Source organism: Camellia sinensis, chromosome 7, assembly GCF_055761805.1.
Source record: "Camellia sinensis isolate YWXY chromosome 7, ASM5576180v1, whole genome shotgun sequence".
NCBI classification, from domain to species: domain Eukaryota; kingdom Viridiplantae; phylum Streptophyta; class Magnoliopsida; order Ericales; family Theaceae; genus Camellia; species Camellia sinensis.
In genome coordinates this window covers 6694847-6707832 of record NC_138967.1, presented here as the reverse complement: position 1 = coordinate 6707832, position 12986 = coordinate 6694847, and the positions used below count along the sequence as shown (strand labels likewise).

Below are 12986 nucleotides of genomic sequence, written 5' to 3'. Positions count from 1 at the left end.
GAATCTTATACTTCCATTTATATAAACAAAATGAGTTTTTTAGTGAGAATTCTTATGATCAATATCGCATAGTAATTTTTTTTTTTCTTAATTTTAATCAATTAAGAAAATCTCGATTGACTAGTTTCTATTTAACTTTTATTTTACATAATATAAAAAAATTAAATATAATTATCATATTTTTATTAAATAATATATTATTTTATTCCGTGCATAGCACGAGTGATATGTTAATATATATATATATAGATGCCTACATGTATACCCACACTGAGATGTTCTCCTCCATATGGTTTTATTCCTAATTTCTTCCCATATATGTGCAAACGTAGCTATATATATATATATATAAAATAGTAAATCACAAAACTTTTCATTTTTTGAAATCACTAAGAGTTGCTAGAGCCTTGCGGGCAGTGATCACAGATCCGAAGAATTCTCTTTCTCTTTCTCTTTCTCTTTCTCTCTCTCACTTGTGACGTTAGGAAGGATGTTCGCTATCTCCGAAGTTGAATTCAAGGGATTTGACTGTTTTACTTGTTCGGATTTTGAAAACTCTTCCATGGCTATATATATATATATATATATTCAAGTCAATTTTCTATCTCTTTGATTTACTTGTTTGGATTTTGAAATCTCTTCCAATTCAATAATTTCTTCATTTCTATACATAATTAGTTAATGTGTATTTAATTTTGTTGTTGAACCAACAAATAAATTGAAATTAAATTAAATATATATTTAGTTTTGATTGTGAATCTTAAAAAAAGAAAAAAAAAAAAAGAAAAAAGGAATTCAAATTGGGTTGGAAAAAATTTCAAACCCATTAGGGGATGGAAGGGTAGTATCCATGGGGATGGGGAATGGGGAAAAATTATTATAAGGGAATAGAGATAGAAAATTAATATCCACTCTATTGCTCCCCGTTGCCATCCTGACTCCATTAAAAAGTAAAATATTACTGTGACAAATAGACAATGGAGATTTTTTGAGTAGTGGAGTTTCCAAAAAAAACAAAAACAAAAACAAAAAATAGAAGCGTGAACAAATGACCCTTAAGCTGTGTTCTGTAGCCTGCCAAGCTTATTATTTCAAGAAACACAACATGACGAAGGGGTAAGAAAATCAGAACTTGTTGATGAACTCAACAATGTGTTTGTTGATCTCATCTGGTTTTTCTTGGTTGAGAAAGTGCGCTACACCTTCCATGACGACAACTTCATCCAACATCGGAACATCTTTATTGAATCCACCATTATGTATGTATTCCTTGGCGCCCGGGATGTTATAGACCAAGTCCAAGTCACCCACAATAAACTTCACAGGCACTTTCACTTGGCACCCTGCCCACGGTGCCATGAGTTCCCAGTTTCTGCAATGAAGAGGGAAAGAAAAAGAAAATAGTTAAGATCTCTGGAGAATTTTAACAACCACTCTTGAATATGGGCAACTCAACAATAATATGTTTAAACCTGAGAACAAGAAGAAGGCAAGATGGACATCAATTCATGATAGGCCTAATTACACCACATGAAATTCTCCATTTTTTTGGACCTTGAAAACAATATAGAATTCTATAATGAGAAGTGACTGTTTTTTTGTCTTTGCTTTGGTTTATTGTGTTTAGCTTCTTTTATTTCTTTCTGCTGTTTTTGTTCCATTGCTTTGGTCTCTGTTTGTTGTGGGTCTGCTGGTTGAATTCTCTTCAACTAGCTTTTGGCAAGTGTAAGCACATGATTGGCTGGCTTTTCTTGTGTTAATCTAGTTAGGATGAGTAAGGCTCATTATGATACTATTAGCACTGTTTTAGTCTATTTTTATTGATATAAGATGTAAAGGATTTATCCTTAGTTCTGATTCAATAAAGTTTATTTTTGTTGATAAAAAAAATATAGAATTCTATAATATTTCATTAAACATATTTTAAGTGTCACAATCTTAATTAAAAACTATCACAAACATTCAAATTGTGACACATAAGGTTGGAATATGCATGTCAGTAAGTTTTTTGGCATTTGTTAGTTCTTGAAAAATTCACAAGTTTAGTTTTCAATTCATGTTATACATTGGCTAATAATCCTGTTAACTGCTACACGTTCATAAGCGTTACACTGTCCAATACTGTGATTTAAAAACCATGTGCATAACCTAGGGTCATTACATAAGCATCCTTGGACTTATAAGGTTGGAGAGAACCCCTATTGGAGACGAGTTTGAAAATGTACATGAAAAGAAGATGCAAAATCTCTAAAATTATGATAATTTCACAATGGTGATAGAAAATTATTATGTCTTCCATAAATTATCATAATTAAGACATTAATAAATCTCAAAGTTAAGAAAAAGTGAAAGGTAACTTACAGATCAAAAGCTCGGTAGTAGTTAACTCCTCCGGTGAATCCATGCTTCTCAAATTTGCCAGCATAGTAATCGACATCTTCTTCCGACAACCAAGAAGGCAAGATAATTGGAGTATCAGATGAATCACCATCTCCAAATCCTTTACCTTTAGGGAAAAAAAATGGAGTGGGATCACGGTATGTTAGGAATTTCTTGATAGATCTTCTAATGCCAACTTGGGCCAACTCAGCTTCAATTTCTCCAGGGACCTACAACAATTTTTTTTAATTTAGATAAGACCTCAATTCTCCAATTCTTTTATGATGTATGACAATTTCTCACCCAAACAACAACTTAAGAATCCGAGCTTTAGATAAATATATTTACCAAATTCAAGTTCTTTTGAAAACTATTTCCCAATTATAAGTTGTTCTAAACTTAATTTTCAAATTTAAGTTTTTAAAACACTATTTTAAATAATCTTATAATAAATTAATTGAAATCGTGTTCAAAAAGTCCTTGGATTTGAAATTTTTGTTTTAAAAAAACGAGTTTGGTAATATAAAAAAATGGAACAATTACCAATTGGTCCTTTGGATTGGATTTATGTACCAAAAAAATCTTACTTGACTCTCAATGATAAATTTACCATTATAAGGATACCAAAAAAATTTATCATTATACAAATATTTTTAAAAATATTACAATTCAATTATTTATACTTCTCACATCATATTTCAATAGAAACTAATGAAAATAAACTAAAAAAATAAATTAAAACTTACAAATAAAAGTCAATATCCCAATATTTTTTTGGAAAAATCATATAATCTCTCTACTTTTTTTACACATTTTTTTTAAAAAAAAAAAAATCAAAAAGTTAGTTTTTAACCTACTTCTCAAAACAATTGATAAATTAATCAATATCATCAAAGCGAAATTCTACATTGCCTGAATATTAAAGTAAGCATATAAAAGTGAAAGCACCCTTACCTTAATAACTAGTTTTGAGATGAGTTTTTGTTGGAACAATCTTCTGTGTAAACAAAATAAATAGAAATTAACTCAAACAAAATAAAATAAAACTTACAGAATTTATTTTGTCAAACCAAATGAAAAATAAAAGACCAAGTCGAGTGTGAGACACTCTGTCCTTAAGACAGATTCGCCCCGCTACGGTGCTTATGGTTATGTGGCGTCTATCTCCCAGGATACAATGATCTTAACCAATTTGTAGTAACACTTCAAAACAAATTGAACGGCGAACCAAACCTATGTTCTAACTCTCTGAAATTTATTCTAAAACTAATATGAAAAATAATGTACCAAAGATAAAAGTTGAACTGCACAAGATGGGATTTTCAGACTGATTTTCAGATTGGTAAAATGCTGGAATATGGTATGTATTTATAGGCACAATAAGACCTGTCCGAACAAGTGTAAATCTGTCCAACAGATTCATATTTGAATTTGAACAGATGCTATTTTGAATTGGACAAATCTGCAATCTGATTTCAACAGATTAACTGCAGCAGTTGATAACTGTCCAGTTTAACAGATCTGAAACTGTTCAAAACTGTTCGACAGTTGCTGTAGGAAATTCAGACATAAAGAGGCACAACTTTTGAACAAGAATTTGAATTCAAATTCAAATTCGAATTTACAAAATTTATTTTTCTCGCAAGAAAATTTGGAAAAGATTAAAATAAATTTTGTTGAAAAAATTAATACAAGAACCGACCCGACCCACAACCCACACCCGGGCCCGGCACGGGTCTACCGGATGGACGGCGGCGGCAACGCGCGCGCTCGTGTGTGGTGGTTTGGGCTAAGCTTCACTTTGTCCATAATTCCTCCCTTCTACAAACTTATGGTGCCCCTTGGGGCCCAACCCAAGTGTTGTAGGCTAAAACTTATATACACATAAAAGCTCTCTTAAAGTTTTAATGTGAGACAACCCATTAAAAGGAAACCTACATTTAAATCTTTAAATGTCCATTCCTTAAACCTGAAAACGATGTCAACTTCCCATTCACTCATAAATGGTTTTGACAAACCGTCTTCACCGTGTGACTTGCCACGCGGTAAGGAACACTTCACCTCTTCGGACCCACCCCAAAAAATGTTTAAGGCCCACTCAATTTTGGGCTCAAAGTTGGCCCAAAATAAGCCATATAAAAACCAATTTTCCAACAATCCCCCGCATAAAAGGAATTTGACGGAGAGAAAATGCAATAACATGATCTAATTATAGAGAGTACAGAAATTGAAAATATTCTGCAAAAGATAGGTAACTTTTGACTTTGAACCTTCCCTTGTGAGACACTATCGGATTTACTAGCTAACCAGTAAACATGATGTCTTGAACTGTTCAGCCATTTGTATAAATTAAGACAAATAGAACTCACACAGTATATCCCCAAACAGAGTTTAGTTCTCATTATTGTCTTTATTTTGGCCCTGAACAACCTGGTCTTTCATGAGTGCTCTAGAGAATTATAGCCCTTCACAAATCTCATAGAACCGGCCCAGTTCACACTCATATAGGTGATTCTTATGAAGAGTATCCTGCCATACTCTACTGGCATACCTAGATATAAGAATCATTAAAATTTTACTTAACCTAAAACGCTGCAGACATCACTATTTCATCGTAGAAATGTGTAGGAGTTAGACTCCCCAGTGATCCTTCTGAGTCATATACAACTCGGTTGTCCCTTTGAACCTAGATCTTGGGATCTCTAGTCAATTAGGTTGGGTTGCCGTTGTGGTAACTCTTATTTAATAGGCTTAAGTCTCATTCCCCTCGATGAGTTTTCAACTAGCTCTCTTGTTAACCCTTTGGTCAGCGGATCTGCTATGTTGTCTTTAAACTTCACATATTCAATGGAAATAATTCCATTAGAGAGTAATTGTTTCACGGTGTTATATCGATGACGAATGTGTTGTGACTTACCGTGATACATATGACTCTGTGCTCTACCTATTGCTGATTGACTATCGCAATGTATGCATATAGCAGGCACCGGTTTTGGCCACATTGGAATATCTTCAAGGAAGTGGCGAAGCCATTCTGCCTCTTCCCCTACTTTGTCTAAAGTTATGAATTCTGATTCCATAGTAAACTTAGCAATGCAAGTCTGTTTGGAAGATTTCCAAGATATAGCCGCCCCACCAAGAGTAGAGACATACCCACTGGTGGACTTTAAGTCTCTAGTATCTGATATCCAATTTGCATCACAGTATCTTTCAAGTACTGCTGGATATCTAGTATAATTCAGCCCAATGTTACGAGTAAATCGGAGATATCTTAAAACCCTTATAATTGCTTTCCAGTGTTCTACTCCCGGATTACTCGTGTATCTACTTAATTTATTTGCTGCATAAGTTATATCCGGGTGGGTGCAGCTCATTAAGTACATTAAGCTTCTAATAATTTTGGCATACTCTAATTGAGAAATACTTTCCTGTACATTCTTAGATAGAAACAAATTAACATCTACAGGTGTTCTAACAAGATGATCATCATCTTTGCTGAATTTGTCAAATATTTTCTCAATGTAATGAGATTGTGACAAAGTATAACCTTCTCATGTTTTGGCAATTTTCATACCAAGAATTACATCAGCAATGCCCATGTCCTTCATGTCAAAATGTTTATTCAACATTTTCTTGGTAGTTTTAATCATATCATTATTATTACCTATGATGAGCATATCATCCACATAAAGACATACAATGACATAACATTTATCACACTCATTAATTTTGAATCCATTTGACATCATGGCCTTGTCAAATTTCTCATGCCATTGTTTTGCCGCTTGTTTTAAACCATATAATGATTTAACCAATTTACACACTTTCTTCTCTTTTCCTGGAACTAAAAAACCTTCTGGTTGTTCCATGTAAATTTTTTCATCTAACTCATCATTTAAGAAAGCGGTTTTCGCATCCATTTGATGAATTTCTAGATTGTATAGAGATGCAATGGCAATTAGCATTCTAATGGATGTTATTCTAGTAGCCGGTGAGTATGTGTCAAAGTAATCAAGACCTTTTTTTTGTCTAAAACCTTTGACTACAAGACTTGCCTTGTATTTGTCAATTGATCCATCCGCTTTCAATTTTCTTTTGAAAATCCACTTGTACCCAAGAGGTTTACAACCTGGTGGCAAATCCACCAATTTCCAAGTGTGATTTTGCAACATAGATTCAACTTCACTATTGATAGCTTCCCTCCATAAAGGAGCTTCAGGGCTGGACATAGCCTCTTTAAAAGTTAAAGACTCATTTTCCAACAAAAATGTTAGAAAATCTGGACAAAAAGATTTTGAGGTTCTAGCACGTTTACTACATCTAGGTTCCTCTTCCTCATTTTGATCTAACTTTTGTTTTTGATCATGTTCTTAATCCTGACTAGTAATAGTATCATGAGATCTTTTATTATTACTAGTCTCTTGGCCAGTTTTATTTGAAAATACATGTTCAAAGAAAGATACATTCCGAGATTCAATAATAGTATTTACATGCATTTCGGAATGTTCTGATTTATGAATCAAAAACCGATATGCATTACTATTCTTGACATAACCAATAAAAATGTAATCAATGATCTTAAGACCTATTTTAATCTTTTTCAGACTAGGAATAGCCAATTTAGCCAAACACCCCCACACTTTTAAGTATTTATAGGATGGTACTCTTCCACGCCACAATTCATAAGGCGTTTGATTCATTTTCTTTCGGGGTACTTTATTAAGGTCAAATTTGGGAAGACTAAATAAGTGTACTTTTTGTCTTTTTAGATTAAAAAATTGAGGTTGAAAATATGAATGTTTGGGTTAACTTTTTGACTTTTTATGAAAAAATGTGTAATAAAAAATTGTAAAAATTAGTTTGTAGGGAAAAATTAGAATTGGGAATTGTGCAGCCGTAATTGTTGACTTTTCGTGAATAGTGATGACTTTTTAACTTTTTGAGTAACTTTTTGACTTTTTGACTTTTTTTAAACTACCCAAACTTGGCCTAAGTATATAATTTGCAGAAAGTATTGCTTCCCCCCACAAGTTCTGAGGTAATGCAGAACTTATTAACATGGCATTCATCATTTCTTTTAAAGTCATATTTTTCCTTTCAGCAATTCCATTTTACTGAGGTGAGTAAGGAGCGGTGGTTTGATGAATTATTCCACGTTCTTTACAAAATTCACCAAAAGGTGATTCATATTCACCACCTCTATCACTTTTTAGTGTTTTGATTTTCTTATCAAGTTGATTTTCACCTTTATTCTTATATTGAATGAAAGTTTCTAAAGCTTCATCCTTGGTTCGAATTAAAGAAACATAACTATACCTAGTATAGTCATCTATAAAAGTGATACAATATTTTTTCCCATCTCTAGTTTGAATTGATTTAAAATCACAAATGTCACTATGAATTAATTCAAGTGGTTTTGTACTTCTTTCAATTGATTGAAAAGGAGTTTTGGATAATTTTGCCTCAACGCAAATTTCACATTTATGATTTGAATCAATGTCAAATTTAGGTAAACATTCCATATTAATTAATCTACGCAAAGATCTATAATTAACATGTCCTAGTCTACCATGCCATAAATTTGAAGACTCAAGCAAGTAAGAAGAAGATGTATTTTTATTAATAACTAAGGGTACAATGGTATTACATTTAACTTGAAAAGGCCATCAGACATGTAACATTTTTCCTACATACATTCCATTTTTAGTAAGTACAAATTTATCACTCTCAAACACTAGCCTACACTCATTCTTACTCAACAAAGATACGGAAACAAGATTCTTGCGAATGTCCGGTACATACAGCACATTGTTGAGAGTGAGTTCTTTTCCAAATGTCATCTTCAGAACAATCTTCCCTTGTCCATCAACTTTGAAAGTTGAGAAGTTGCCCATAAAAAGTTGTTCACCATTGTCCACTATAGAATAAGATGTGAACATCTTCTTGTCGACACAGATATGGCGAGTAACACCAGTGTCCGCCCACAATTCTTTAGGATCTCTGACAAGATTTGTCTCAGAAACAACTGCAGAAAGATTGATGTCATCTACACCATTGAAAATATTGTCCACTTCGGTCATATGGGTTTAAGCAAGCTTCTTGCTTGTTCTTCTTTTGCTTTTGCCTTTGCTACGGCAATCTTTGGCCCGATGTCCCTCTTTGTCACAGATGTAACATTTGCCATTAAACTTGTACTTTTTATTTTCCTCCCCCTTTAGAGCTTTGTGATGAACTTTCTCCAGAAGACTTTCGTTTCTTGATTTTTAAAGCATGTTCTACCACATTTGCCTTAGACTCCATAGGATGTTTACCAGCCCGTTTTTCAGAATTGCAGTTGTCCTCCTCAATCTTCAAACGCACAATTAATTTTTCCAAAGACATTTTTTTGCGCTTGTGTTTGAGGTAGTTCTTGAATTCCTTTCAGCCTTGTGGTAATTTCTCAATTAAGGCTGCAACTTGGAAGGATTCACTGAGAGACATGCCTTCTGCGTGAATGTCATATAGAATGAGTTGGAGATCTTGAACTTGGCTGGTCACGGTCTTAGAATCAACCATTACAAAGTCTAAAAATTTGCCAATCACAAATTTCTTTGAGCCGGCATCTTTTGTTTTGTACTTTTTCTCCAAAGACTCCTATAGCTCATTTGCTGTCTTGATAGGACTGTAGATGTTGTATAATGTGTTGTCAAGTCCGTTCAAGATGTAATTTCGGCAAAAGAAATCAGCATGTTTCCAGACATCGACCGCAGCAACCACTTGCCGGTCGGTTTCATCCTCTTTCAAAATAGGAACATCCTCATAAAGAAAACGATTCAAGTTCAGAATTGTAAGATAGAACATTTTCTGTTGCCATCTTTTAAAATCAGTTTCTGAGAACTTATCTGGCTTCTCACCGTGATTTACCGGTACTGTCATAACAGGAGAGGGAGTTGGTGCAATTCCAGCCACCACAATAGTACTTGTTTGGGCATTGGTTTTAGTAGCCATCAATTCTAAATTATAAAATAAAATTATAATTAAAATTTATACTACACAGAAAATTAATCCAAATTCACAGAATTAAATTCTGTGAAAATAAAAGAAACAAGAATGTAACTTTTATTTTTCAATTAATTTGGAAATAAAATAAAATTTTATTTAACCAAATTAATTCCACACAGAAAATTAAATTTCTGTAACACTTCAATAATTAAAAACCTAATTTATTTTTAATTAAAGAACACTCAGAAAATAATTTCTATAAGCCAAAATTAATTTCTGACAAAGTTCCATAAATAAATATTTTGAATTGTTAATGATACCAGCATATTTCTATTAGTTGTCAAAAAAAATAGACAGTATATTACTACTATTTGTCAAATAGTATATAATCACTATTTATTTTTCCAACCAGAATATTATTTTGTAAATCCACAGAAAATAATTTTCTTAAAAGAAGAAAGAGAAAGGGAAACAAACGAAAAATTTTGTAAACAGAATAATTCGATTATGCCTTAAGATTGCTGGAACAATCTTCTGTGTAAACAAAATAAATAGAAATTAATTCAAACAAAATAAAATAAAACTTACAGAATTTATTTTGTCGAACCAAATGAAAAATAAAAGACCAAGTCGAGTGTGAGACACTCTGTCCTTAAGACAGATTCGCCTCGCTACGGTGCTTACGGTTATATGGCGTTTATCTCCCAGGATACAATGATCTTAACAAATTTTTAGTAGCACTCCAAAACAAATTGAACGGCGAACTAAACCTCTGTTCTAACTCTTTGAAATTTATTCTAAAACTAACATGAAGAACAATGCACCAAAGATAAAAGTTGGACTGCACAAGATGGGATTTTCAGATTGATTTTCGGATTGGTAAAATGCTGGAATATGGTATGTATTTATAGGCACAACCAGACCTGTCTGAACAACTGTGAATCTGTCCAACAGATTCAGATTTGAATTTGAACATATGCTATTTTGAATTGGACAGATCTGCAATATGATTTCAACAGATTAACTGCAACAGTTGATAACTGTCCAGTTTAACAGATCTGAAACTGTTAAAAACTGTTCGGCAGTTACTGTAGGAAATTCGGACATAAAGATGCACAACTTTTGAATAAGAATTTGAATTCAAATTCAAATTCAAATTCGAATTTACAAAATTTATTTTTCCCGCAAGAAAATTTGGAAAAGATTCAAATAAATTTTGTTGAAAAAATTAATACAAGAACCGATCCACAACCCACACCTGGCCGAACGGCGACACGTGTGTGCTGGTTTGGGCTAAGATCCACTTTGTCCATAACTCCTTCCTTGTACAAACTTGGGGTGCCCCTTGAGACCCAACCCAAGTGTTGTAGGCTAGAACTTATATATACATAAAAGCTTTCTTAAAGTTTCAATGTGGGACAACCCATTAAAAGGAAACCCACATTTAAATCTTTAAATGTCCATTCCTCGAACCTGAAAACGACGTCAACTTCCCATTCACTCATAAATGGTTTTGACGAACCGTCTTCACCGTGTGACTTGCCACGCGGCAAGGAACACTTCACCTCTTCAAACCCACCTCAAAAGACGTTTGGGACCCACTTAATTTTGAGCTCAAAATTAGCTCAAAATAGGCCATATAAAAACTAATTTTTCAACAATTTTATCTTAAATCCTATAACTCGTATAATCAAAATAATCATTCCAAAATACAAAACACATATAATAAGTTACGAATAATCAAAATAATCATTCCAAAATACAAAACACATATAAAAAGATATAAAAAAAGTTACGAAGGAAATTCTACGATACCATATGTATGTATCCAAATAATAAGATTTTGATTATTATTATTTTTTTAACTATGACTTGAAAAATATAAAAGTATGTATTTTTTTTTTTTTTAGTTATAAGATAAGATATGATATAAAACTTGCACTTTTTCAATCATTTTTTTCCCCTCCCCCCACAGATTTGTTCTCAACTCTCAAAATCCAAACAGAGTGAAAACGAGAACCTGAAATCTGCAGATGTAGTGATCATCGCCATAAAATCCTCGAAATACATCGACGGAGCTCATCGTAGGGTTTCTTGGAGGATAATGAACGCTCAAATTCACCAAAGCCTTGACTCGATCAGATCTGAAAAGACACAAATACCAAGCCAAAAGTGCTCCCCAGTCATGCCCCACAACAAACACCTTGTCTTCATCAGGTGCGATTTTGTCAAGGAGAGCAACGATGTCTCCGATCAGATGGAGAGCGGTGAATTTGGTGGAGTCGTTGAGTGGTGCTCCGGTGGTGTCGCCATAGCCTCGGAGGTCTGGCGCCACCGCTCTGTAGCCGTGCGCCGCCGTGTAGAGGATCTGGTGGCGCCATGAGTACCAGAGCTCCGGGAAGCCGTGGAGGAAGAGGACCACTGGACCTTTGCCTTTTTCTGCTATGTGCATGTTTATGCCATTTACACTGATTGTCTTGTGCTCTATTCCCTCCATCTCTCTCTCTCTCTCTCTCTCGCTCGCTCTCGCTGTCTCTAGCAATAGCAAAGTGTGTGGTGGGAGTGGGATTGCTTTGATGATGGTTTATATGCTGACAAATGAAATTCTTGTTTTATACAGAAATTTTTGATAAAGATTATTTGAATTGTTTAATATTTCATTTGACTATATGAATAGGTTAGTTATATAAGAAAATAAAATAAGATTAGTTACATGATCCTAACCTATCAAATTTATATGTAAAAAGAAAAAAATGAACACTTCATTTTAAGGTGTCCGAGCATAAGTGTTTGTTTGGAAGCTCTTAAAAAAGATAAGAAATTAAAAAAATATTAAAAAAATAAAAAAATTAACATTATTCACAAAAGTTTGGGTGAAAAAAAAGTTTACTAGTCAGAGAAAAAAAAAACACAATTGCCCTTTTGTTCAAAAAAGTTCACCGCCATATGATACTGTTACTCACGGGTGCAAAAAGGCAACCAAAAACAAAATAAAATTTCAACAAAACCAGTGTGCACACATGATGGGTTCGGATCTTCGGTCGCTCTTCACGGCGGTCCTTTCCTGTAGCCCCCAAAACGACGTCGTTTTGGAGGTAAATTTTTAAAAAAAAAAAACGCAGAGGAAGAGGGAGGAAGGAGGAGGAGGAGGAGGAGGAGGAGGAGGAAGGGAAGGGCCGGATTGGAGGGGGCCATAATCATAGGGGGAAGGGGAGGAGGAGGAGGAGGAGGCGGAGGCGGAGGCGGAGGCGGAGGCGGGGCCGGACGGCGGTGGGAGCTGCTGCGACGAGCGATGGTGGGCGACGATCGGGACGCTGCGACGGTGGGCGTCGAGGCGACGAGCTGCGACGGCGAGCTCGCAGCCTCCTTCCTCCTCCTCCTCCTTCCTCCCTCTTCCTCTGCGTTTTTTTTTTTTTGGAAAATTTGCCCCCAAAACGACGTCGTTTTGGGGGCTACAGGAAAGGGCCGTCGAGAAGGGCGACCGAGGATCCGAATTCCACACATGATATCAATTGCAAAACCTGACATGTACGGATTGCATGTTGATGCTCAGATAGATGAAAAAATAATTTTGTTATTTCATATAATATTTTAATACATATTTTTTTTTTATAAAAAGTTAAGAA

At 34.3% G+C, this 12986-nt stretch overlaps 1 protein-coding gene across 1 annotated transcript; it reads right to left on the bottom strand.

Annotated features, from left to right (window-relative positions):
* Positions 1 to 874: 874 nt before the first annotated feature.
* LOC114322867 (epoxide hydrolase 2) lies at positions 875 to 11940 on the bottom strand. The gene is made up of 3 exons (XM_082877369.1): positions 11381 to 11940; positions 2362 to 2609; positions 875 to 1372 (listed from the first exon to the last, which is right to left on the bottom strand). The coding sequence occupies exons 1-3, from the start codon at positions 11855 to 11857 to the stop codon at positions 1126 to 1128; spliced, it is 972 nt and encodes a 323-aa protein (XP_082733495.1). The 5' UTR covers positions 11858 to 11940; the 3' UTR covers positions 875 to 1125.
* Between the last annotated feature and the right edge of the window lie 1046 nt (positions 11941 to 12986).